General features: G+C 43.1%; 1 protein-coding gene across 1 annotated transcript in view; it reads right to left on the reverse strand.

Annotated features, from left to right (window-relative positions):
• Window positions 1–24450, reverse strand: part of USH2A (usherin) — a 1021568-nt gene that overhangs the window by 995191 nt on the left and 1927 nt on the right. The window contains exons 2-5 of the mRNA XM_056568336.1: window positions 21859–22008; window positions 18214–18298; window positions 17889–18110; window positions 8941–9550 (exon numbers count right to left, since the gene is read on the reverse strand). Coding sequence (XP_056424311.1) covers window positions 8941–9467 — 527 coding nt within the window. The 5' untranslated portion in view covers window positions 9468–9550; window positions 17889–18110; window positions 18214–18298; window positions 21859–22008. The remainder of the gene's footprint in view (window positions 1–8940; window positions 9551–17888; window positions 18111–18213; window positions 18299–21858; window positions 22009–24450) is intronic.

Below are 24450 nucleotides of genomic sequence, written 5' to 3' on the forward strand. Positions count from 1 at the left end.
TGCCCTATGTTCCTGCAGGGGGATATGAATTGCGTAATCTCGGAAGATTTAGATAGACTTCGTATGCAGGGAACAGTCAGAAATTTGGGGGTGTGCCCATTGGCTAAAATCTGCACAGAGTTTGGCTGGAGGGATATTTGGAGGATGCAAAATCCTGAAGCTTGAAAGTACTCCTGTTGGAATAAGACCAGCCGAACTCTGTCCAGAATAGATACATGTATTGGCAACCCCCAAAGCTGAGACAAAATAAGTCAGATCCGTTATCTCACTCGCTGTTTGTCCGATCATGCAACGATAGAGATAAATATAGTTACAGGAGGGACGCCCAGGGAGGGGATGCCTAAAATCAATGCACACTGGTTTGCTCTCATAGATAATGGAGGGATACTAAAGAAGCTGGAAGAGTATTTCAGGGATAACTGGGGCACAGCGAGCGATCAAATAGTATGGGAAGCAGGGAAGGCGTTCCTTAGGGGAGAGTTAGTTAGAACAATCAAAAGGAACAAGTGGGAATTCAGGAGTAAAGAGGAAGAGTAAAGAAAGAACTAGGCGAAGGCAGAGGAAGAGCAAGTAAAGTATCCCACGGAGGAGGGTAAAAAGAAGTGGCAGGAGTGGCAGGATGCCCTGGATGGCTACCTAAGCAAAAGTAAGAGCAGGTATCTTTTTCAGGGGCATCAGAGACTGGTAGAGGCTGGCACCTCAAATAAATTCCTTATGTCGTTAGTAAATCAACAAAAAGGCCCCCCAAAAATCCCAAAAAATATAGGTAGGGAAGCTAAGGAATGTGTGGGAAGGAAAGAGGTTCTTAGAGAATTTGGGGAATACTATAAGGAGTTATACACAGCAGAAATAGATTTAAAAAAATGGAGAAGAAATAAAGAAGTATTTAGAAACAATAGGGCTTCCCCAGGTCCCGAAGGAAATTAGGGAGGAGATGGAGAATCCAGTGGATGTGGGGGAATTAGAGAATGCTCTAAAGAGAACGCAGGGCAACACCACCCCTGGGAGCGATGGCCTCCCTTTTGAGGTATACAGAAGATACGGTAAATGTTTGCTACCCGCATTAGCCCGAGTCCTGTCTTCAAGTGGGGAGGGAACCGGGCTCCCTCCCTCAATGAGGGAATCTATTATAATTCTCCTGTTGAAGGAAGGGAAGAGTGAGGAGGAGATGGGCTCGTATAGGCCCTGGCATTTAGGCTACAGGGGGTTATTGAGGACCTGGTCCATTGGGACCAATGCGGATTCATCCCAGGCCGAATGGCCTGTCATAATATTTTTAGGGTTCTGGCTAATATAGAATTGGGGTCTGGGTTGGGGGAGGTCTCCCACTCCATCCTGTCATTGGATGCCTCTAAGGCGTTCGACAGGGTGGAGTGGGGTTTTTTGTAGGAAACATTGAGGGGGTTCGGTCTGGGGAATAAGTTTATATATATGATTAGTTAATTGTACTCTGACCCAGTAGCATGGGTATCGGTGCAAGGAGGTAGGTCAGAACAATTTAGTTTGACAAGAGGGACTAGGCAGGGTTGTCCTCTCTCCCCCTTGCTCTTCGCCCTCAGTATTGAGCCACTGGCGGTAAAAATCAGAAAGGATGGAGGAATCGAGGGCTTTGGAGCGAGGGGGAGAGAGGACAAGCTTGCATTGTACGCCGATGAAGTGCTGCTTTTTTTTTAAAAGAGAAGGGGATCTACACGAGATTATTAAAACTATCAGTGAATATGGGGCATTTGCAGGGTTAGAAATTAACTGGGCAAAATCTACCCTCCTCCCTCTGGGAGAAGAGGGGCAGTGGCGTTGTCCAGATCTAAAAATCTTAGGTAGAAATGAACACTTCAAATACCTAGGTGTTAGGATCTCAAGAGAAATAAAAGACCACCACTCCTTAAATCTGCTTCCCATTGTTAAACAGATTGAACAGAAGGCCCGAATCTGGAGCTCCTTTAGAGTCTCGAGAGCTGATAGAACTGTATTGATTAAAACAATCCTACTCCCTAAACTACTGTATATGTTTGCATCGTCCCCAATATGGTGCGATGATTTGATCTTTAAAAAGATAATAGCGGCATTTAATCTGCTGATATGGGGACGCCGGAGGACCCGGATTAAAATAGATTACCTTTGTAAGCCAAAAATAGATGGGGGGGTCCTCCCTTCCGGACTTAAGGGTTTATTTTTTAGCTGCTCAGATTTATTTTTTGAGTTTTTGGAGGAAGTTGGATTTCTTTCAATATATAATGGAAAATAGTAAGGGGCACTATATGTATATATTCCAATATTTGGAGTCAGGGTTTGACACGGGAGAGTTAGGAAATATGACACTAATAAGGAATATAAAAAAGACGTGGGTCACCTTTAAAAAGAAATTAAAAATAAAGGGAGTGTTGGATATCTCACCATTTTGGGACAACACGAATATTAGCGAGGATTTAAAATCTAGGGAGTTCAGGATAGCGAGCCAAATAAATATAAATAAGATTAAAGAAGTATGGAAAAATGATAGGTTTGTCACTTGGGAAGAGTTAAGAAGGGGGAGGGATATTGGTGAGGGGGGATGGTTGGAATATATTAGGATGAGAAATGTTTTTCAAAGTGCAATTAATAAAGGGTTAACAGTGGTGGACACAAATGTATTTTTTTTTTTTAATTAATAGATTGTAATATCGGGAAGGGATTACTCTCCAAAGTTTATAAAGAAATTATGGTGGTTACAGGAAAAGAGCTGAAACATGTCAGTAGGAAAAAATGGCAGGAAGAGATAGGTGAGATCACAGACTCCCAATGGGAAGACATATACAGAAAAATACATAAGATTCCCCAATACAACAATCATAAGATGATCCAGTTCAATAATGTTTACAGGCTTTATTATACCCCAAAGTTGATGAAGAAGATAGGGGGGCAGGGGTCCATCGCATGCCCAAAGTGTGGGCAGGAGGGAGCTGATATGTTGCACATGCTTTGGGCCTGCGGATGGATCAGCGCCTTCTGGAAGGAAGTGAAGTAGGCAATAGAAAGGGAATGGAAGGTGAAGCTGGATTTATTGGTGGGAGTAGCCTTACTAGGGTTGGATCCTGTCTTTCAGGATGACAAGAAAATCTCTCCCATGTCAGCAGACACCTAATGTCCTCCTCACTATGCTCAACCCCATTCAGCAGTAAATCATATCAATCATAGAAAGAAAGAGAAGAATGTAGGGGGAGCACTTACGAGCCAGAGCCTCTTTGAAGGTGCAGACTTTGGGGGAGATTTATCAAAACCAGTCCAGAGGAAAAGTTGCTGAGTTGCCCATAGCAACCAATCAGATCGCTTCTTTCATTTCTGAAAAGGCCTGTGAAAAATGATCTGATTGGTTGCTATGGGCAACTGGGCAACTTTTCCTCTGGACAGGTTTTGATAAATCTCCCCCTTTGTCTTTTATTAAGGTGCAGTCAAATATCCATGACACAGGATGCCAGGGTCCGCAGGGTGATGCAGTGAACAGCCGCTTTCACACCAACGCTTCTTCAGACTACCTAGTAGTCTAGTAGTAGTCTGAAGAAGCGCTAGCCCTTGGTGTGAAAGTGGCTGTTCACTGCACCACGCTGTGGACCCTGGCATCCTGCGTCATGGATATTTGACTGCACCTTAATAAAATACAAAGTCTGTACCTTCAAAGAGGCTCCGGCTCGTAACTGCTCCCCCTACATTCTTCTTTCTTTCTATGATATATATATGATGGCCCTGCTCAGCTGCAGACGGTCATAAAGTCACCACATGCATAAGGGCAAAGGTCACACTCCTTGGGTGGATCTTACCTTCCCAGGTCAATGGAACCCAAGGAGGACCGTCCCTACCCCGTTCCCCTATTAGTATATAGGCCTTAGTTAACAAGACCACAAGGTGTCAAATTTAGCAAAAAGTGCATGCGTCTGTGGTAGTTCTCATTAACAGCACCTATAAATAACCTTTTTTAATGTCCGTACTTTTATTTCAAATTTTATGCTAGATTTATATGACCAAAATTATAAATTTTCAAGCCAATGTAGTGACTACCATAAAAGTAAATATTAGTGACATCCACCATGAGTCCCCATTTAATGCTCCAGTCAGTTTGTTATGTTTGTAGCCCCTGAGCTTTTACTCATAGGTGGGGACTATGCTTACTCGGGGGAGGGCCTTCACACTACTGGATCATATTTCCACTTTTAAAAATAAGTGGAGTTGAACTTTTAATACCCATATGCATTAAGCAACCTACATTCCATGAGTTTTATTTTCCTAGAGTGCTAAAGGCTACCAAGAATAATTGAAGGGTCTGATTTGGTCCTAGGGCCACCAAGGTCATTGGCGTTGCCGCCAAGATCTATAGAGAGTGGAGCGGGTCTCAGCAATTGAAGCCTAGACTCTGAAGTCTCATTTATCATTCCCTCTTTATACTATTTAAATTTCACAGCTGCTTGCCCCACTGTTGTCTCTATACATTTACACCCCGAGGCTACCGTTCATCATTACGTTTAGTGCATGTTATACCGTATGGTGCCTCTTTGTTACATGGATAGGAAGGATTGCTTGCACAAGCGAGGAGCAGGCACAGTGATGAGGAATGCACTTTGCCCATTGTCTACTGTTCATCTCTAAACTCCTGGCTCATTAGTTACTATGCAAGCCATGCTAAACAAAGCCGAATAACACTATTCATGCTAATTCGACGCCATGGGCTGGAATTCCTCTAAGATTATATGCATTGTGTATCTAATGATAGCAGCTATTTTTAAGAGTTGCCTCAGGTGAGTAGTGGAAATTCAAAGACATTATTGCACATTATATCTTAACACACATGTGGATATATTCAAAGGATATTTCCGCGGCGCTGGCTCTGTTGGGAGCATGATTTTAGAGACAAATAGGTTTTCATTATTCTGCCAATTAGGACATTAGATATTCTCTTGGTATATGTGAATAATAAACTAATTATTAAAAAGAAAGCCGTATACCAGGACAGGCGAGAGGAGGGAAATATCTAAATTACAGATAATATTTTTTAAGGAGGCTTTTTAAAGTGGATAGTTAAAGGGAATGTCAGAAGTAATTTATCTCCTTGTTCTGCTGAGCATTGTCACTTTTCTTCTTATTGATGGATTTGGTTTAAATGGGTTCTTTGCCCCTAGAGCTCTTGTCCCATATCCAAAGGATAGGGGATGAGATGTCTGTTCGTGAGGGTCCCACCACTGGGACCCCCACAATCTCTGTGCATCACCCGGTGTTCATATAGAACGCTAGGTGTGGGCGGCGGGGGTCGTAACGCCATGGCCAAGCCCCTCATGCCGTCACATCACACCCCCTCAATGCATGTCTATGGGAGGCCCCCTCCCATAGACTTACATTGAGGGGGCATGCGTGACAGCACGAGGGGTGGGGCCATGATGTCATGACCTCTGCCGCCTACACCCAGCATTCGGAACAAAATGTTCCAAACTTTGGGGGAGCGGAGTACCCCTTTAACCTTTTAGAGTTTCTCCTCATATCAACCCCTTTCTTTATTATTTACTAGCTGAGTTTCTGGCGTTGCCTGGTATTTTTTACCAAAACCTTGAGGGAGCGGTAGCCCCAGCAGTGATAGGGTGTTAGTCCTTCCTGCACTGCTCACTGCAGCGGCACTGCTATGCCCTGTCCCGACCTCTGATGTCTTCACTCCTCCCTTCATTCTAATCTTAGCCCGCAGTAAATCTTTTCTCCCCCACCTGCCTTGTCTCTTCTCCCTGTCCTTGCACTAACTATTCTCTGGATCTGCCTACAGGACAGTTAAATCATACTTTATCATACTCCATGACGTTGGTCCCCCAGCAGGAGGTTCAGAACTCCCAGGCAATCTCTGCAGCACAAGAGGAATGTGATCAAGAGATGCACCAAAAGTCCCAAAGACTTGCTTGGAACTTCAGCTGCAGAGATTGCCCGGGAGTTTTGAACCTCCCGCCGCAGGATTTAAAGGGGTACTCCACCCCAAGGCATCTTATCCCTTATCGAAAGGATAGGGGTTAAGATGTCTGATCGTGAGGGTCCCGCCATTGGGGCCCCCCACGATCTCGGCTGCGGCGCCCTAGACATCCGGTGCACAGCATGAACTTCGCTCCGTGCCAGATGACTGGCAATGCGGGGTGGAGGCTCATGACGTCACGGCCACGCCCTGCCCCACTTGTGACGTCACGGCCACACCCCGCTCATAACATCACGCCCATGCCCCCTTAAGGTCAGGTGCAGCAGGGAGATCGCAGGGGTCCCCAGCAGAGGGACCCACGTGATCAGACATCTTATCTCCTATCCTTTGCATAGGAGTACCCCTTTAACTATCTTGGCTCCCTTGTTTTACTCCCAGGTGGTGGAAAATATAGTATCAGGACATCCCTAATGTCACATTATTACATCTTTAAGTTTAATCAAAAAATCTCCAGCTGCTTTGAAGATATGCTGTACACACATATATTGAGAGAATATATATATATATATATATATATATATATATATATATATATATATATATACAGAAGTCACTGTGTAAACTTCAGCCCAGGATGGCTCAGGTGTGGTGCGGCGTAACCCCCAGTGTGCCAAACTGGATCCACATAAATATTTCCTCCACTAGGAAACAGTACCCAACACGAGGTCCAGCTTAAAGGGGTACTCCGGTGGAAACCTTTTTTCTTTTAAATCAACTGGTGGCAGAAAGTTAAACATATTTGTAAATTACTTATGTTAAAAAATCTTAATCCTTCCAGTACTTATTAGCTGCTGAATGCTACAGAGGAAATTCCTTTCTTTTTGGAACACTGATGACATCATGAGCACAGTGCTCTCTGCTGACATCTCTGTCCATTTTAGCAACGATGCATAGCAGATGTATGCTAAGGGCAGCATGGTGGCTCAGTGGTTAGCACTACTGTCTTGCAGTGCTGGGGACTTGGTTTCAAATCCCACTAAGGAAAACAATAAATAAAGCGTTATTATTATTATAATAACATCAGCAGAGAGAACTGTGCTAGTGATGTCATCAGAGAGCATTCCAAAAAGAAAAGAAATTCCTCTGTAATATTCAGCAGCTAATAAGTACAGGAAGGATTAAGATTTTTTAATAGAAGTAATTTACAAATATGTTTAACTTTCTGCCACCAGTTGATCTAAAAGAAAAAAGGTTTTCACCGGAGTACCCCTTTAAAGTGCAAGCTACAAGGTCTTTATTGCATCATGATGTACTATAAATATAGTAGTACTACTGAATGGAAAATAAGCAGCCGATGATTTCCGCCCCTGCTAAATTAGACTGTCTAATTGAGATGATTAGCTGATTGATGTGTCTTTTCTTAAATTAGGGTGATTGTCTGTGATGTTTATACATATGTTGCTAGAAGAGGATAGTCGGAACCCTTAACCCCTTAAGGACGGAGCGTTTTTCTGTTTTTGCACTTTCGTTTTTTCCTCCTTACCTTTTAAAAATCATAACCCTTTCAATTTTGCACCTGAAATTCATATGAGGGCTTATTTTTTGCGCCACCAATTCTACTTTGTAATAACATCAGTCATTTTACCCAAAAATCTACAGCAAAACAGAAAAAAAATTATTGTACGACAAAATGGAAGAAAAAAACGCCATTTTATAAATTTTGGGGGTTTCCGTTTCTACACAGTACATTTTTTGGTAAAAAGGAAACCTTATATTGATTCTGTAGGTCCATATGGTTAAATTGATACCCTACTTATATAGGTTTGATTTTGTCGCACTTCTGAAAAAAATCATAACTACATGCAGGAAAATTTATACGTTTAAAATTGTCTTCTTCTGACCCCTATAACTTTTTTATTTTTCCACGTACGGGGCGGTATGAGGGCTCATTTTTTGCGCTGTGATCTGAAGTTTTTAGCGATACCATTTTTGTTTTGATCAAAGTTTTTGATCAATTTTAATAATTTTTTTTATGGTATAAAAAGTGTCCAAAAATACGCTACTTTGAACTTAGGAATTATTTTCCACGTACGCCATTGACCATGCGGTTAAATTAACGATATATTTTTATAGTTCGGACATTTACACACGTGGCGATACCACATGTTTATTTTTATTTTTATTTACACAGTTTTTTTTATGGGAAAAGGGGGGTGATTCAAACTTTTATTAGGAAAAGGGTTAAATGATCTTTATTAACGTTTTTTTTTTTTTTTTTTTTTTTTACTTTTTTTTGCAATGTTATAGCCCCCATAGGAGACTATAACATGCAGTACATTGATTCAATACACTGATCACTGCCATTGCATTCAGTGGCAGGGATCAGTATTATCGGCGTTTGATTGCTCAAGCCTGGATTTCAGACCTAGAGCAATCAAACGAAGATCGGACGCGCAGGAGACAGGTGAGGGGACCAGCTGGGGAACGCCCCTTCCCAGTCTGTGATTCTGACTGAGACTGAGCAGAAAATACAGAGCAATATCAAGGTAGAAAACTAAAAAAATACTAAAAAATAAAGGCAGGGGGTGGTTTATCATGATGGGGGCAGTAAACTGGGAGGATTATAAAATTTTACAAGATCATGAGAGGTACTCTATAAATATTATACTTTTCTGTTTTCTGTCATCATTGCAGAGCAGTTTAGGAAATAATACAGTATAAGTCAGGTGGATAAAACACTAAATAATGTAAATTGTTCCTATAACCTTTTTTCGGGCTGTCGTCCAACTGGATCAACTTAGAAAGCGTCACGTTACAACTTTTACTATGACTACTGTTCATCCTATCTATAACTATTTTAACAAAAGTCTATCTACTAAACAAGCACAAGTGGTACAAAAAATAATAATGCAGATGCTTAAGGTATTTTTATTTGAGATTTTTGTGTTACTTTTTCTTATACTGTACTAACTTTGATCTGTTCCTTTTGTATACCAGGAGTGTGTAACAGATGCCTCAGTACTTACATTTCACCGTCCTCCTCCGGTTTCAGCCACGTGGTCAGGGTGAATGAATTTCCAATTTTTAAAGCAGGAGCAGCAACAAAACAGTCTTTGTGATCATAAAATATGAAGCTGGTGGCATTTTTGACAGACTTTGGGGGTAAATCGATAGTGTCTTTCCTGACGCAGATGCCAAGATCCCCCTGAAGAAGCTGATGGAAGCCTGGAGAAACCGATCTGTATGGACAGTCCTGTACGCATAGCCGTTGATTACAGGTCTGGAGACTCTGTAGATTCGCATCGCTTTGACAAAAGACGCTTCTTTTTGGGATTCCGCAGGTAGCTTCAGGTGGATCGGTGTATATGGGTTTTAACGCTGCTATGTTCTCCAGCGCAGGAAAAAGACCCTGCGACTTAACTGTCGGGAGACTGAAAAATAACACTTCAAAAATATGAAGCAAAGCGGCAAGATTTCTTCTCAAAAGAAAAAAATACATCTTGAGGCACAGTAGTAATTCCATAAATTTAAAAAAATATATTTTGTAAAACATTTATTACAAACTATCGTTGGGAGTTGTTCTGTAGATACGTGTGGGGTCTCGCCCGTTGGGTGAAATAATCCATCATCAGTAACCTAAAGGAGAAAAAAAAAGTACATTAGAAGGTGAAAATGGCCTCTTTCACATAGTGGTCTGCACACTGTGGACCTCCAGCTGTTGCAAAACTCCAACTCCTAGCATGCCCGGACAGCCGTTGGCTGTCCGGGCATGCTGGGAGTTGGAGTTTTGCAACAGCTGGAGGTCTAACATTTGGAGACCACTGTTCTATACCTTCCAGCAGTCAGACGTTCCTTTTTTTCCTTTCCCACAGGCTATCTAGAAATGTTTAAAGATTTTCTCCTTAAAGGGAACCTGTCAGTATGAAAAATGCTATCTGATCTTTTGGCCTCATTGTATAGAGTAGGAGGAGCTGAGCATATTGATATATATCTTTGTGAAGAAAAGATTCAGTATATCTTGTTCCTTGCTCAATCTAGTCTTAGGAGTCAGTGATAGGACCTCCCACTAGACTCCTAAACACGGCAAGATGGGAGATTTCAATTAATTAAGGACAAGTTATACCGAATATTTTCCCACAAAGATATATATCAATCTGCTCAGCTCTTCCTGCTCTATAACATGGTGCTAATAGATTAGATAACATTTTCATGGGTACAGGTTCCCTTTAAAATCTGTATAATTTAAAATAGTAAATAATAAGTATGAGGTTGGGGATGTAGCTGCAGCTCAATTTTATCTCAATGCAAGACATTGAGAGGAGAGACAGATTGCGACAGATTTTTTTTTACCACTGGCTTAGGCTACTTGAAAATCTGACGTATCCTTTCAGAATGCCCAGACAGCCAAAGGCTCACAAGAGCATCATGGCCCCCTTCAAACAGCTGAACAGTGGGGGTGTCAGGAGTCTTACCCACACCAATTAAAAAAAATGGGCTGGCACTTTTATAAAAAGAGTAAAGAGGAAAAAAAAGTCCAACACTAAATCCCATATGTTGGACAATAAGGATAATACATGTTCCATCTCTCGTGATTGTGAGCACAATGTAGAACACAAAGAATAATAATAGGCTTCTATCTTCAGATTATATACAAAGATTCAAACTTTATTGGCTTTCTTAAAATGAAATTGCATTCAGTTAAAGAGGCCCGGCGTGTATTGGACAACACTGTCCTTAATCATGGCAGTGCTGTAGTGTAACCTACATATAAAGATGGCTTGGATTCGGAGTACAGATCGGTGCAAGTGGAGCCTGGAGAACTTTGACTTTCTCCCAGCCCTTGAGCCATACTCCTAGCGATCTTGATATGTGGGCTCTATTTCAGAACAGCCATGATTAAACGGGTAGTCCAGTGCTGAAAAACGTAGCCCCTATCCTAAGGATAGGGGATATGTTTCAGATAGTGGGGGGTCCGACCACTGGGGTTCCCTGAGATCTCCTGTACGTGGCCCCAGCAGCCCACGGGAAGGGGGCGTGTTGACCACCGCACAAAGCGGCTGCTGACACGCCCCCTCAATACAACTCTATGGCAGATCTCCGGCTCTCCGGCTGTGCCATAGCGATGTATTGAGGGGGCGTGTTGGCCGCGGCTTCGTGCGGTGGTCGACACCCGCTATCTGGCCAACGAGCCAGGGCCCCGTACAGGAGATCGCAGGGGGCCCCAGCGGTCGGACCCCCGCGATCAGAAACTTATCCCCTATCCTTAGGATAGAGGATAGGTTTTTCAGCACTGGACTACCCCTTTAAGGATAGCTTAGTCAGAAACATGTTGAGTTTCCAAAAAACTATAACGTTTTATATGTAATCTAGAGCTGGAAGGCTGGAAGACTGTAATTCCTCTTCATGTTTTACATCAGTTTTATAAGGCTGGAGAATCCCTTTAAGATCTCTCACATCGAGCCAGTTATTATTGCAAACATCGTATCATAAATCATGCCAGATAAAAAATCTATAAATAAATGGCAAATACAAAATAAATACCGTATATACTCCAGTATAAGCCGAGTTTTTCAGCACAATTTTTCATGCTGAAAACGCCCCCCTCATCGGCTGTCCGGGCATGCTGGGTGTTGTAGTTTTGAAACATCTGGAGGTCCGCAGGTTGAAGACCACTGGGGCCTTCGTCATCATCCAGGCCCCCCCCCCCCCTTTTGTTTTGTACTCACCTCCCCTCGGCGGGAAGTTAGGGTGAGCTGGTCCGGGCCATCTATGCTGCAGGGACCGTCCGGTGGGGATGGTTAGTCGTTGCGGGCTGTCCATTTTCACTGGGGGGGGCCTCTTCTTCACGCTTGGGGCCCAGCCCTGGAGTAGTGACGTTGCCTTGATGACGACGCACAGGGACGTTCATGCGCAACTTGTCCGGGCCTTGTCACTAGTCCGGGCCCGAAGCGTGGAGAAGAGGCCCCCCCGGTGAAAATGGACAGCCCGCAACGACTAACCATCCCCACCGGACGGTCCCTGCAGCATAGATGGCCCGGATCAGCTCACCCTAACTTCCCGCCGAGGGGAGGTGAGTACAAAACAAAAGAGGGGGGGGGGGCTGGATGATGACGAAGGCCACAGTGGTCTTCAGCCTGCGGACCACCAGAGGTTTGAAAACTACAACACCCAGCATGCCCGGACAGTCCGGGCATGCTGGAAGTTGTAGTTTTGCAACATCTGGAGGTCTGCTGGTTGAAGACCACTGATGAAGGGATTGACAGGTGGTGATGATGAAGGGGGGAGGGATGATGACGAAGGCCCGGATCAGCTCACCCTAACTTCCCGCCGAGGGGAGGTGAGTACAAAACAAAAGAGGGGGGGGGGGGGGCTGGATGATGACGAAGGCCACAGTGGTCTTCAGCCTGCGGACCACCAGAGGTTTGAAAACTACAACACCCAGCATGCCCGGACAGTCCGGGCATGCTGGAAGTTGTAGTTTTGCAACATCTGGAGGTCTGCTGGTTGAAGACCACTGATGAAGGGATTGACAGGTGGTGATGATGAAGGGGGGAGGGATGATGACGAAGGCCGCAGTGGTCTTCAACCTGCGGACCTCCAGAGGTTTCAAAACTACAACACCCAGCATGTACGGACAGCCGATAGCTCTCCGGGCATGCTGGGAGTTGTAGTTTTGCAACATCTGGAGGTCGGTAGGTTGAAGACCACTGATGAAGGGATTGACAGGCGGTGATGATGAAGGACAGGGGTCTGGATGATTACATGGGGGGGATGATGTATTTCCCACCCTAGGCTTATAGTCGAGTCAATAACTTTTCCTGGGTTTTTGGGGTAAAATTAGGGCCCTATATTCGGGTCGGCTTATACTCGAGTATATACGGTAAATCAATCAATTAATTAATCAAGCATATTCGGTAAATAAATAAATAAAGGCTGTCCGGGCATGCTGAGAGTTGTAGTTTTCGAACGGCCGGAGGCCCCCTAGTTGGGAAACACTGACATAGGAAATAGGCACAGGCCTTCATCATGGAATACAATAATAAATTATAAAGCACATTTTGGTGATATATCAAGCCATAATCATAAAATTCAGTGTAACGTGTAAGAAAAATTACTAATGTATTTATAACAAAATAAAAGGCTACCGTACAATGCAATCCATTGATGTGATCCAAGAAGACACATTCAATTACGGTAACAGGTTTACCAGCACGTCAGCCGGCGCCGGTTAAGGTACCGTATTCTTCGCCGTATAAGACGCACTTTTTTTTCCCCAAAACTGGGGGGGAAAAGATAGTGCGTCTTATAAGGCGAATACACACCTATCGCAGTGGTCTCTGCGGCCATCAACGGCCGGGACCCGCGGCTAATACAGGACATTACCAATCGCTGTGATGCCCTGTATTAACCCTTCAGACACGGCGATCAAAGCCGGCGGCCGCGTCTGAAGCGAAAATAACACTAACTAGGCTGTTCAGTCGGGCTGTTCGGGACCGCGGCGTCCCGAACAGCTTACAGGACACCGGGAGGGACCTCACCTGCCTCCTCGGTGTCTGCTCTGTGCCGGGATCTCCTGCATGGCTGGCGCTCTCCTTCGTCATCACCAATAGGAGCTACGTGCGAAGTGGCATCATGGCAGCGACAGAGAGCGAGGATACCGGGCAGCAGAGACGTTCCGGAGCGACGGGGACACCCCGGGGACGCGGCAACAGCGATGGAGGGCGACATCCAGGGCACCGGTGACGAGCAGTGACGGGTCCCGAGCGGCGAGGACACGTGAGTATTACCTCCTATACAAGTGGTCTACAACCTGCGGACCTCCATATGTTGCAAATCTACAACTCCCAGCATGCCCGGACAGCCAACGGCTGTCCGGGCATGCTGGGAGTTGTAGTTTTGCAACACCTGAAGGTCCGCAGGTTGGAGATCACTGTCCTATACTTTACATTGTATTTGGTTCAAAATCTTTATTTTCTAGATTTTTATCCTATAAAATTAGGTGCGTCTTATGTGACGAAAAATACGGTAACATTTCCTAATGCGCAATTGACAATTAGTACAAACGACTCAGACAAGCAAGAAAAAAATGGGCAAAATTGGCAAAAATAAAGGGCGATATATAAATGCTCACAGGTCTTTGCATCTATCACCCGCAGCATTACTAAAACAGAGAAAAGACTAGGATAAAACGCTGGCTTATGCTGGGCGGCTAAGCAGGGCTATAACCTGGGGCATTGCCAGAGGAGGTTTCCTGTGGGGATAGGTGAACTGTAAATTAACTTAGTTTTTTCAAGTGCATTTCCTTTCTTTTTTCTCTTTCTACATGACTGGGGTCTCTCTGAAGTTTACACCATTCTCGCTGTTTCGTTTAACAGCTTTTATAACCTTGTCGCCTCCACAGATGCCTCTTCAGTATCACAAACCCCCCTTCATGAGTAACACCGTCTCTTCCTGAGCGAGGGAAGAAGTTGTCCCTGAAAATGTTTACTGTTCTCAAGGACTATGTTGCACTTGTCAGGGGACACCAATTGGGTAGAGTTACTTAAAGGGGTACTCCGACATCAGGTTAAAAATAAACAAAAGCTGCAGAAGCATATAGCAATGTTTACCTGTCTGCCCCGGTACTAAAACCACCTAAAATACATTTGATTCCTAGGTCTTGGTTCTGTACTTCCTGTTTGAGCAGTTGCTAAGTACTACAATTCCCAGAATGCATTCCCTAAGCTGTTCATCACAGTCCTTCCAGTCCTTCCTTCCAGCTAATTTCAATGCCAAACTATTGTACAAGCAGTAAGGTTGCAGCACCTGCTATTCATTCCCTGGCTGTTCCTCTGCCTGTGGAACTGTTCAACACAAGGCTGTAGTCACACCTCATTCTTACTTAATGTCCCAATAAAAATGTATATGACAGGGAAATGGTGATGTAGGCTGTAGGGGCTGATCAGAGGTGGCAACATCACTAAGGGGGAAGGGCTAGAGGATAGAGACAGGAACTAGCCACACTTTCTGAGGCAGCAGAGGATGATGGGTTGACTCGGGAAAGAGAGGGAGGTGCGTGGATTATGCCACTTCATGTCAGGAGAGAGGGAGAAGCCCAGGGGTCCTAAGACAACACCACACTGACATTGAGAGGATAATACAACTTCCTGTCAGAAGAAAAGGGAGGAGCCAAGAAGCTGCTGAAACAACACCACACTGACAATGAGAGGAATATACAACTTCCTGTCAGGAGAAAGGGAGGAGCCAGGGAGCTCTTCAGACAACACTATACTGACAATGAGAGGACTGTAACAACTTCCTGTCAGAGGTATTTTAAGCAAAAACATGATGAGTGCAATACACTATTCGGGAGATTTATGTGCAGAGGAAAAGTTGGCCAGTTGCCCACAACAACCAATCAGATTGCTTCTTTTATTTTTCACAGGACAACTTTTCCTCTGCACAGGTTTTAATACATTTTCTCCTACATTACTAAGTTATGCACTAATTTAGTAAGTTATGTATCTTAGGGTGAAAATTTATTTAAATACAGTTTTCTGATACCAGAATACCCCTTTAAGTTTCCTGGATCATCTGTGGTTGTCCATGCTTCACAATGGTACACAGCGTAGATTTTCACTAGAATTTACACCAATGCCTGGTATCGTTTTTAGAACCAGGAAAGGCCCCTTCCCTTCAGCTAAGTAAACCCCATTTTTCTGAAAAGTGTCAAGAGAGAACAATTTAGCACATTTTTTAATTCAGTCATATTTAAGGTTTGCATTCTTTCAGAAAGTAATAGCTCCAGAAAGTAGACTTGAGCCCCTTGGCTCAAAGCAAAAATCTCTCCTAGGGCCCAAATCTACCATGGGTGATTTAGTATATGATTTCTTTATATATGGTAGAGTGACTTTTGGGTTACCTCATTCTTAAGGAGGGACTGCTACCTCTACCCCACCTATAGGTATGTCCAGCAACGTACTATATGAAGGAAAGTCTTTAAAGTGTACCCGTCAGATCCAACAAAAAAATTTTTTTTATATATCACTCAGTACCTAATCCTGACCATGTACATTTAATTTTTATGTATCTAGCACCTTTATTTATTTTCGTATTGCATTTTAATTTAGCTCACTAGTCTGAATTCCTCTCAAAGGGAAGGGGCGTGGCCTCACTGTGCAGGTCTCTGCCCCCTCCCTCAGTTTGCTGTCTGCTCACATCTCCCCTAGCATTAGCAAAACTTCAACTCCCAGCTTGTCCTCACTGACATTAGCGGGACACAAGGTGACAGTGGGAGGAGTTTTCCTCCAGCAGTGTGCCCTGTGCTCACAGCTGTCAATCAAGGAAGTGTGTCCATGACGCATGGACACAGCAGGACTAGAATGTGTCCAAGCAGGCAGGGGGGGGGGGGGAGTTGTTTGACTGGCTTTTTCAGTATTAAATACAGAAAGTTTTCTAATGAAAGCAATTGCATGCTTTACAACATATCAAAAGTTTTTGTATCTGACAGTGCCCATTTAATTACCGTCTCGCAGTCCTTCAGGTTTCATGGGTTGAGTGTTCCTGTCCTATTTTCTCTCAGGCCTTTCTATAAATTATTCAGTGTAACCACAATTGGCATTTGAGGAGATGATGCCCTGTGGCAAAACCAACTTTAGGGATATGTGTTCTAGACCCATAAATATTCTGTGTGCCTCCACGAGGTGCCATATTTCCCCTTAGTAACAGTGTTAATCAAGGAGATGGCATTTATAATGTTGTATGTGATGGAACATGGTGAGAATTTTTGCTTAGCCTAAGATATGCCTGAGTTTGCTTCACGGTACTATATGGGCCCCATGAAGTCTATGTGGGCGAGTTATTAAAGCCTGTGCAGAGGAAAAGTTGACCAGTTGCCCATAGCAATCATGCCAATCAAATTGCTTCTTTCATTCTTAAAGAAAAATATATATGCAATTTTACCGATCAGGGCAACATGGATCTGTAAAAAGGCCGTAAAATAATAGCATAAAAAACCTTTAGGCCATGTTCACTCTGACTAATATTGGCTGTAAATGGCGGAAAACACAGCATTAAACAAAGACAAAAAGCACAGTTTTTTTTTAAGTCCTAGCCAAATCCTAACCACTTCCTAAACAGCAAAGATCCTCAATGTCTGATCAGTGGGATCTGACCATTGGCTGTCCAGGATGTGTCTTCATCAGGCACAGATGTGACTGTGCTTGGTACTGCAACTGAGTGTGAGAGTCCTGGGCCATCAATATACAGTGATCCCTCAACCTTCAATATTTTCAACATACAATGGCCTCAGATTACAAAATTTCCGGTCTTTTCTTGACCGTTGTAACTTGAAACCAGACTCATCATACAATGCTACGGACAGTCCAGATCTGTTAAATGTGTCAATGGAAAAACCGACCAATCAGAATGAGCATTCACTGATAAAGCACCTGTATTACTGAAGTGCATGCATGACTGGCTGTCTGGTAGCGCCCCCTACAGTACAGGGAGGTATTACATGTTCTGTACTCTTTACCTGTACCAGGGTTAGCTGCTCCTTTGGGCACCAGGTGAGGGCGGCTCCATGTTACTTTTTTTGGGGACATTGCATGTTCTGTACAGGACCCTGAAGAAGCTCATGTCCTCTACATTTCTGACATTTTCGGGGTTCAGAACTAATTATCAGGTTTCCATAGAGTTATGGTCTCAACATACAATGGTTGACCTGGAACCAATTTATAATGTAACTTGATGGACCACTGTACACCTTAAAAACATAGTATACATGCTATACTCTCTAAGACACTACTGATACCTTTCATATTGTAATCTATCTATCTATCTATCTATCTATCTATCTATCTATCTCTATTCATATAATATCTGACCTACACTAATACACCATAAACTATTGTCTATAACTATAAAGCAAAAGTTTGCTTTTGCTGTTTCCCGGCGGTCATTACATAGTATAAGCACATATCCCCCATCTTACCTGTGTTGGACAGAGAAGCCATCATAGATCGCAGTCCTGTAGTATGAAGCAGGGGCACATGTCGTATAAATGTGTCCACGCAGGTTGGTGAATTGCTGCTCCTCACCATCGTCCTCCTCCTACTCTGTGCCTCAGGAAAGCTGATTAAACTTCTGCAGCCACCGCCATCTGTCCTTCCCTTTGTCTCAGGTCTTAGGTCTTACTTCATTATCCAGTTTCACTCTATGCAAATTAAAAGCTTTTATTTTTTGGCTGTATCCCACAAGCACCTTCTGCAGGTTCTTGTTGTCTTTTTTATGTATGGAAATTAACACTGGTCTTGTACCTTGACTCCAGGCTGCGCTGTAGCGTGTATGATATTACCACCTAACATGGTATCAGTCCAGGCTTCTTGCCACTACATCCACCTGCTGGCCACATGAAAAAAGTGATACTATATAAGATCTATGACTTAACATTTATAGGCTTCTGTATGTTTAGCACCATATTTTGTTGTATAAAATACACACTAAAAATGAAGAATAATATACCCCATAGGGAACGTGATTTCTAAAAATTGCAGTATAGTAATTTTGTTGTTTAGTTGTAAAAATACTTTATGTATTTATATCAATTAATTAATTTAGTTATACATTTGTTTATTTTTATGTTTGGTGGCTTTGGTGGTTATATATATATATATATATATATATATATATATATATATATATATATATATATATGTAAAGCAGGGTAAATCAGCTCACCAGCTGTTTATCCCGTCCACGACACAGCAGGTGCACGGCAACACCAAAATTAGGAAGAGAAGCAGATAGCACGTGGAATAAGTAGAAAGTCCCCTTTATTGAATAAAATCGATAACACAGGTCAGCAAACAGACATGCCACGTTTCAGGCGTGTACCGCCCTTAGTCATATGACTAAGGGCGGTACACGCCTGAAACACGTCATGTCTGCTTGCTGACCTGTGTTATCGATTTTATTCAATAAATGGGACTTTCTACTTATTCCACAATGTCTATCTGCTTCTCCCTCTCTCTCTCTCTCTCTCTCTCTCCATATATATATATATATATATATATATATATATATATATACAAACAAGGATAAGTTGGCACATACTGATACCGAAACTACTGCATGGACCTGGCATACAGGTGCATGCTGCTGTCTCAGACCTTGCAATGCCTGTTTAGCTGATTGCACAGAGGAATATTCACAGTGTAGGGTCCGTCCCAATGAGGTCCCCTTACTGTGGTGGGATGGTCCAAACTATTTGGCTGCCAAATTGTGAGCTAAGTACCTCACTTTTTCATTTTTTTGCATTCTACCTACATAGCATTCCATGTTTTATCTGTATCTTTGTGCTAACAGTGTGCTGTTGTATTCTCCTGTATATATATATATATATATATATATATATATATATTTTTTTTTTTTTTTTTTTATGTATTTATTTTTTAGATATATATATATATATATATATATATATACACAGAAACCACTGCTAAATTATCAGTTTCTCCGGTTTTACTATTCCCTGTGGATGTGAGACTTTGTGGCTTGTTGGTCTTCACATTCATTGAAATTTGGTGGATAATCTGCAGTTGCTCCAGCACGGCTGGAATTGTGCAGATTTGTCTTTGTGAAGGACTCACGTATAAAACAATGTACTAGGTTATCCTGGAAGAGCACCTACTACCTTCTGCTCTGACAATGTTTCCCAACTTCTTCAACAAGGTTTATACGGCGGGCCACCAAATCAAGAACCTGTCATGGCCAGCCCAATCTTCAGACCTGAACCCCATTGAAAACCCCTTAAATTTGGTCAAACAGAAGATGGAAAGCAAAGCTACTAGAATTTTTGTTCCTTGGACATTCACCCAAGAATGTGACAGACTGGTGGAATGTATGCCAAGACACATGAAAGCTATGATTAAATATCAAGTAGTGATTTATGATCTCTTCCTAATTTAAAACATTTTGTTTATGTTCTTAAAATTTAACCCTACTGACCTTTGAATTTAAAAGCCTTTGGATGCGATAAAATAAAAATGAAAAATACAGTTCCAAGTTCCTGTAATGTTTCTTTCCTGCAGGAAATGGCCTCTAGGCCCAGGTATGGGATGAGGAACAAGGAAGAAAGCAAAGCAGGAGGGACCAGGTGCCATTAGAACATTCATAGTGGGGGATATAGGCAGGTGAGAATGTTGTCTTTTTATGTTCACTGCCTCCTGAGGCACTTGAGAAAAAACCTTTTTGTTCTGAAAACCCATTTAAATACAGTGAACACTCTTTAAGCCAACCAATTTTTTGTCATGAAAAATGTGTCACATAGGGCAAGATTGACCCCTAAGCTGACCCTGAAACTCTTTCCCTGCCTACTTGCACAACTGCCCTAAAATGGTGACAACTGGGTGACAATCCATACGCTAACAAAAGTGCAGGGGTGTCATGGTCAAAACAATAAACAGAAACGGTACAAAGTCAGGTGACACAAGTCAGGAAACCAGAATACTGAATAATGACAGGAATGGAAAATAGTATACAAATAGATATCAGGGTAACATAGCGGCAGAAATGTAGCGCACAACAGGCATGGTTGCCATTTCACTACTAGACCCCATCCTGGCTCCCCATCTCTTGCCTCCTATCCAATGACATTTGCTGGTGCTGGAAATCCTCCTTCTCCCTCTTTATCATCTCCAATGAAGTGGCACAATGCTGGAAACATCTCACTCTTGCTGTTCCTTCCAAGTCTCCTCCTCTTACTTGCTCCAGATATCTTGCTCCAGGCAGCACCGTGTGAATCAGATGATTCAGAGTGCATGGAAGTCCAACGTGTGCTCCTTTTAAAGGGGTTCACACAAAAAAAAAATTCCAAAAAAAAAGTTGGCCTTGGTCAGATAAAGGGTGGTCTGCTTAAAGAGGGGCAGCATCCTTAGACTATAATTGCAGTGGTCAAACGGGTAGTCTTCTCTAAAGGATTCACTGTACATTAACAGTTGCGTGATGCTCTATGCAACAGCCTATTTTATCTACCCCTTGTCCCATGAGCACTATCCTAAAGCTCAAATGGTCAGCCCTGAAAAGTTTGACTCCAATCACAACCAAGTTTTTATGTTTTGAGCAGAATTTGGTCTAAATCCCCATAAAATGCCCTTTGTATATATATATATATATATATATATATATATATATATATATATATATATTTGTATTCATAGTTTCACAGTCTCCGAGACTCTTTCTACTGTTGTCCCATCTTTTTTTATAAAACAAAAAATGAATGATTAATTTAAGAGTATAATTCCCTTAATGAATGTAGCTGCACCTCCAAGGCGGTCACATATCTTAAAGTTACAATACCCTTATTTCTTTTTTCCTCTCCCTTTTTTACAAGACAGTCATTTAAAACAATCTACAAAAGATGGAAATGAGCCTCATTGTGTTAACCTTATTAATTGAAATTTGGGTCTATTAGAATGAGGATTTTTTGCCACCAGATATATTACTAAAACACCCTAAGGAAATTTATACTATTGACTAGCTAAAAAGAAACGATTTTTTTTTTTTGAATAGTTATCTCAGGCAGCGCTTAATGCGGGAGATAATTCTTAAAACAATATTCAAATTTGCCTTTACTCATGATTACAATATTATATTTTGCATACGTAGCTCCTCACGCGGTGGGAGAATGCGTCCAGTTGACTGATGTCTTTGAAATACATTGTTATACAAGTCCAATGTCAGGAAGAATTGATTAGCGCCTTAAAATGATAATTCGTGGCACATGTCCATTGTTCGGAGATTTCCCTCTAATGAGTAAGTGTGGGTAGTAGTCTTTCTTTAGATAAGAGATGAACACAAAAGGTATAGAGAGAAGGAGACAGTCTGTTAGCGCAGCGCGGAAAGCATATTAAATGACTAACATTTACTCCTCATATATTCATTTTCATATAAAAAGGTACCTCTGCTAAAAAGATATCGGAAAGCAAGTTCATCCAATGGGAATGGCGAGAGAAGGCTGCATAGGGTGGTAATGATAATAGGAAACTCATTAATCTTGTGTTTGGCCCAAATTTTATTATTCATTTCATGGTTTGGTTATTGTAGTGGTCCTAGAAGAAGCATTTAATATTTAATAAATTATTATTATTATTACTATTATTACTACTATTAAAGTATTATTATTACTATTATTACTACTGTTAAAGTATTATTATTATTATTATTATAATTATAGTAGTAGTAGAAGTAGTAGTAGCAGTAATTGTAGCAGAAGTAGGAGTGGAAGCAACACTTATCACTATTGTTGAAGTAGCGGTAATTGTAGCAAAGATTAGAGTAGAAGCAAGTAGAGTAGTAGTGTAGCAATATTTACTACTTATTAGCAAAAGTAGGAGGAGCAGGTAGATTTTTTGATATTATTAGTTGCAGTGGTAGCAGCAGCAGTAGTTATAGCGGAGGTTGGAGTAGGGAAACATTTACTGCTACTATTAGTTGCAGCAGAAGTAACAAAATCTTTTACCACTATTAATTGTAGCAGTAGTTGTAGCTCAAGTAGAAGAAGTTCAGCAATGTTTACTACTATAGTAAATTGTTGTAGTGGTGGTAGTAATAAAAGCAGCTGTAGCAACAACATGTACAAATATTATTATTATTATTATTATGATAATAATAATAATAATTATTGTTATTATTAATATTGTTATTATTATTATTATTACTGTTATTAGAGATGAGCGAACTTACAGTAAATTCGATTCGTTACGAACTTCTCGGCTCGGCAGTTGATGACTTATCCTGCATAAATTAGTTCAGCTTTCAGGTGCTCCGGTGGGCTGGAAAAGGTGGATACAGTCCTAGGAGACTCTTTCCTAGGAATGTATCCACCTTTTCCAGCCCACCGGAGCACCTGAAGGCTGAACTAATTTACGCAGGATAAGTCATCAACTGCCGAGCCGAGAAGTTTGTGACAAATCGAATTTACTGTAAGTTCGCTCATCTCTAACTGTTATTATTGTTATTATTATTATTATTGTAGTAGCAGAAGCAGCAGTAGTTGTCACAGTGTAAGTTTTTATAGTGGTGGTAGCAATAGAAGCAGCAGTACTTGTGGCACAAACAGGAGTAGCATCAATATGTACAGCAACATACTCCCCATGAAGGCTATTAATCTTATTCCTGGTTTCCAGGCTGGTTCTTCATCTAATTTTCTGGCCAACACCTGTCACACGTGCCAAACATAGATAGACCTGCTGGTCTGATCACTTCAGGTGATGGCGAAGCTGCTGCATTTGTAGGAGAGAAGAAAACTTTCAGAGGAGGAGCACAGTAGTGTGGTGCAGTCCCTGGGGCACAGTAGTGTGGTGCAGTCCCTGGGGCACAGTAGTGTGGTGCAGTCCCTGGGGCACAGTAGTGTGGTGCAGTCCCTGGGGCACAGTAGTGTGGTGCAGTCCCTGAGGCACAGTAGTGTGGTGCAGTCCCTGGGGCACAGTAGTGTGGTGCAGTCCCTGGGGCACAGTAGTGTGGTGCAGTCCCTGGGGCACAGTAGTGTGGTGCAGTCCCTGAGGCACAGTAGTGTGGTGCAGTCCCTGGGGCACAGTAGTGTGGTGCAGTCCCTGGGGCACAGTAGTGTGGTGCAGTCCCTGGGGCACAGTAGTGTGGTGCAGTCCCTGGGGCACAGTAGTGTGATGCAGTCCCTTGGGCACAGTAGTGTGGTGCAGTCCCTGAGGCACAGTAGTGTGGTGCAGTCCATGGGGCACAGTAGTGTGGTGCAGTCCCTGGGGCACAGTCAGATGATGCAGTCCCTGGGGCACAGTAGTGTGGTGCAGTCCCTGGGGCCCAGTAGTGTGGTGCAGTCCCTGGGGCACAGTCAGATGATGCAGTCCCTGGGGCACAGTAGTGTGGTGCAGTCCCTGGGGCACAGTAGTGTGGTGCAGTCCCTGGGGCACAGTCAGATGATGCAGTCCCTGGGGCACAGTAGTGTGGTGCAGTCCCTGGGGCACAGTAGTGTGGTGCAGTCCCTGGGGCACAGTAGTGTGATGCAGTCCCTTGGGCACAGTAGTGTGGTGCAGTCCCTGAGGCACAGTAGTGTGGTGCAGTCCATGGGGCACAGTAGTGTGGTGCAGTCCCTGGGGCACAGTAGTGTGGTGCAGTCCCTGGGGCACAGTAGTGTGGTGCAGTCCCTGGGGCACAGTAGTTTGGTGCAGTCCCTGGGGCACAGTAGTGTGGTGCAGTCCCTGGGGCACAGTAATGTGGTGCAGTCCCTGGGGCACAGTAGTGTGGTGCAGTCCCTGGGGCACAGTAGTGTGATGCAGTCCCTGGGGTACAGTAGTGTGGTGCAGTCCCTGGGGCACAGTAGTGTGGTGCAGTCCCTGGGGCACAGTCAGATGGTGCAGTCCCTGGGGCACAGTAGTGTGGTGCAGTCCCTGGGGCACAGTAGTGTGGTGCAGTCCCTGGGGCACAGTAGTGTGGTGCAGTCCCTGGGGCACAGTAGTGTGGTGCAGTCCCTGGGGCACAGTAGTGTGGTGCAGTCCCTGGGGCACAGTAGTTTGGTG

Source organism: Hyla sarda, chromosome 3 (genome assembly GCF_029499605.1).
Source record: "Hyla sarda isolate aHylSar1 chromosome 3, aHylSar1.hap1, whole genome shotgun sequence".
Lineage (NCBI taxonomy): Eukaryota > Metazoa > Chordata > Amphibia > Anura > Hylidae > Hyla > Hyla sarda.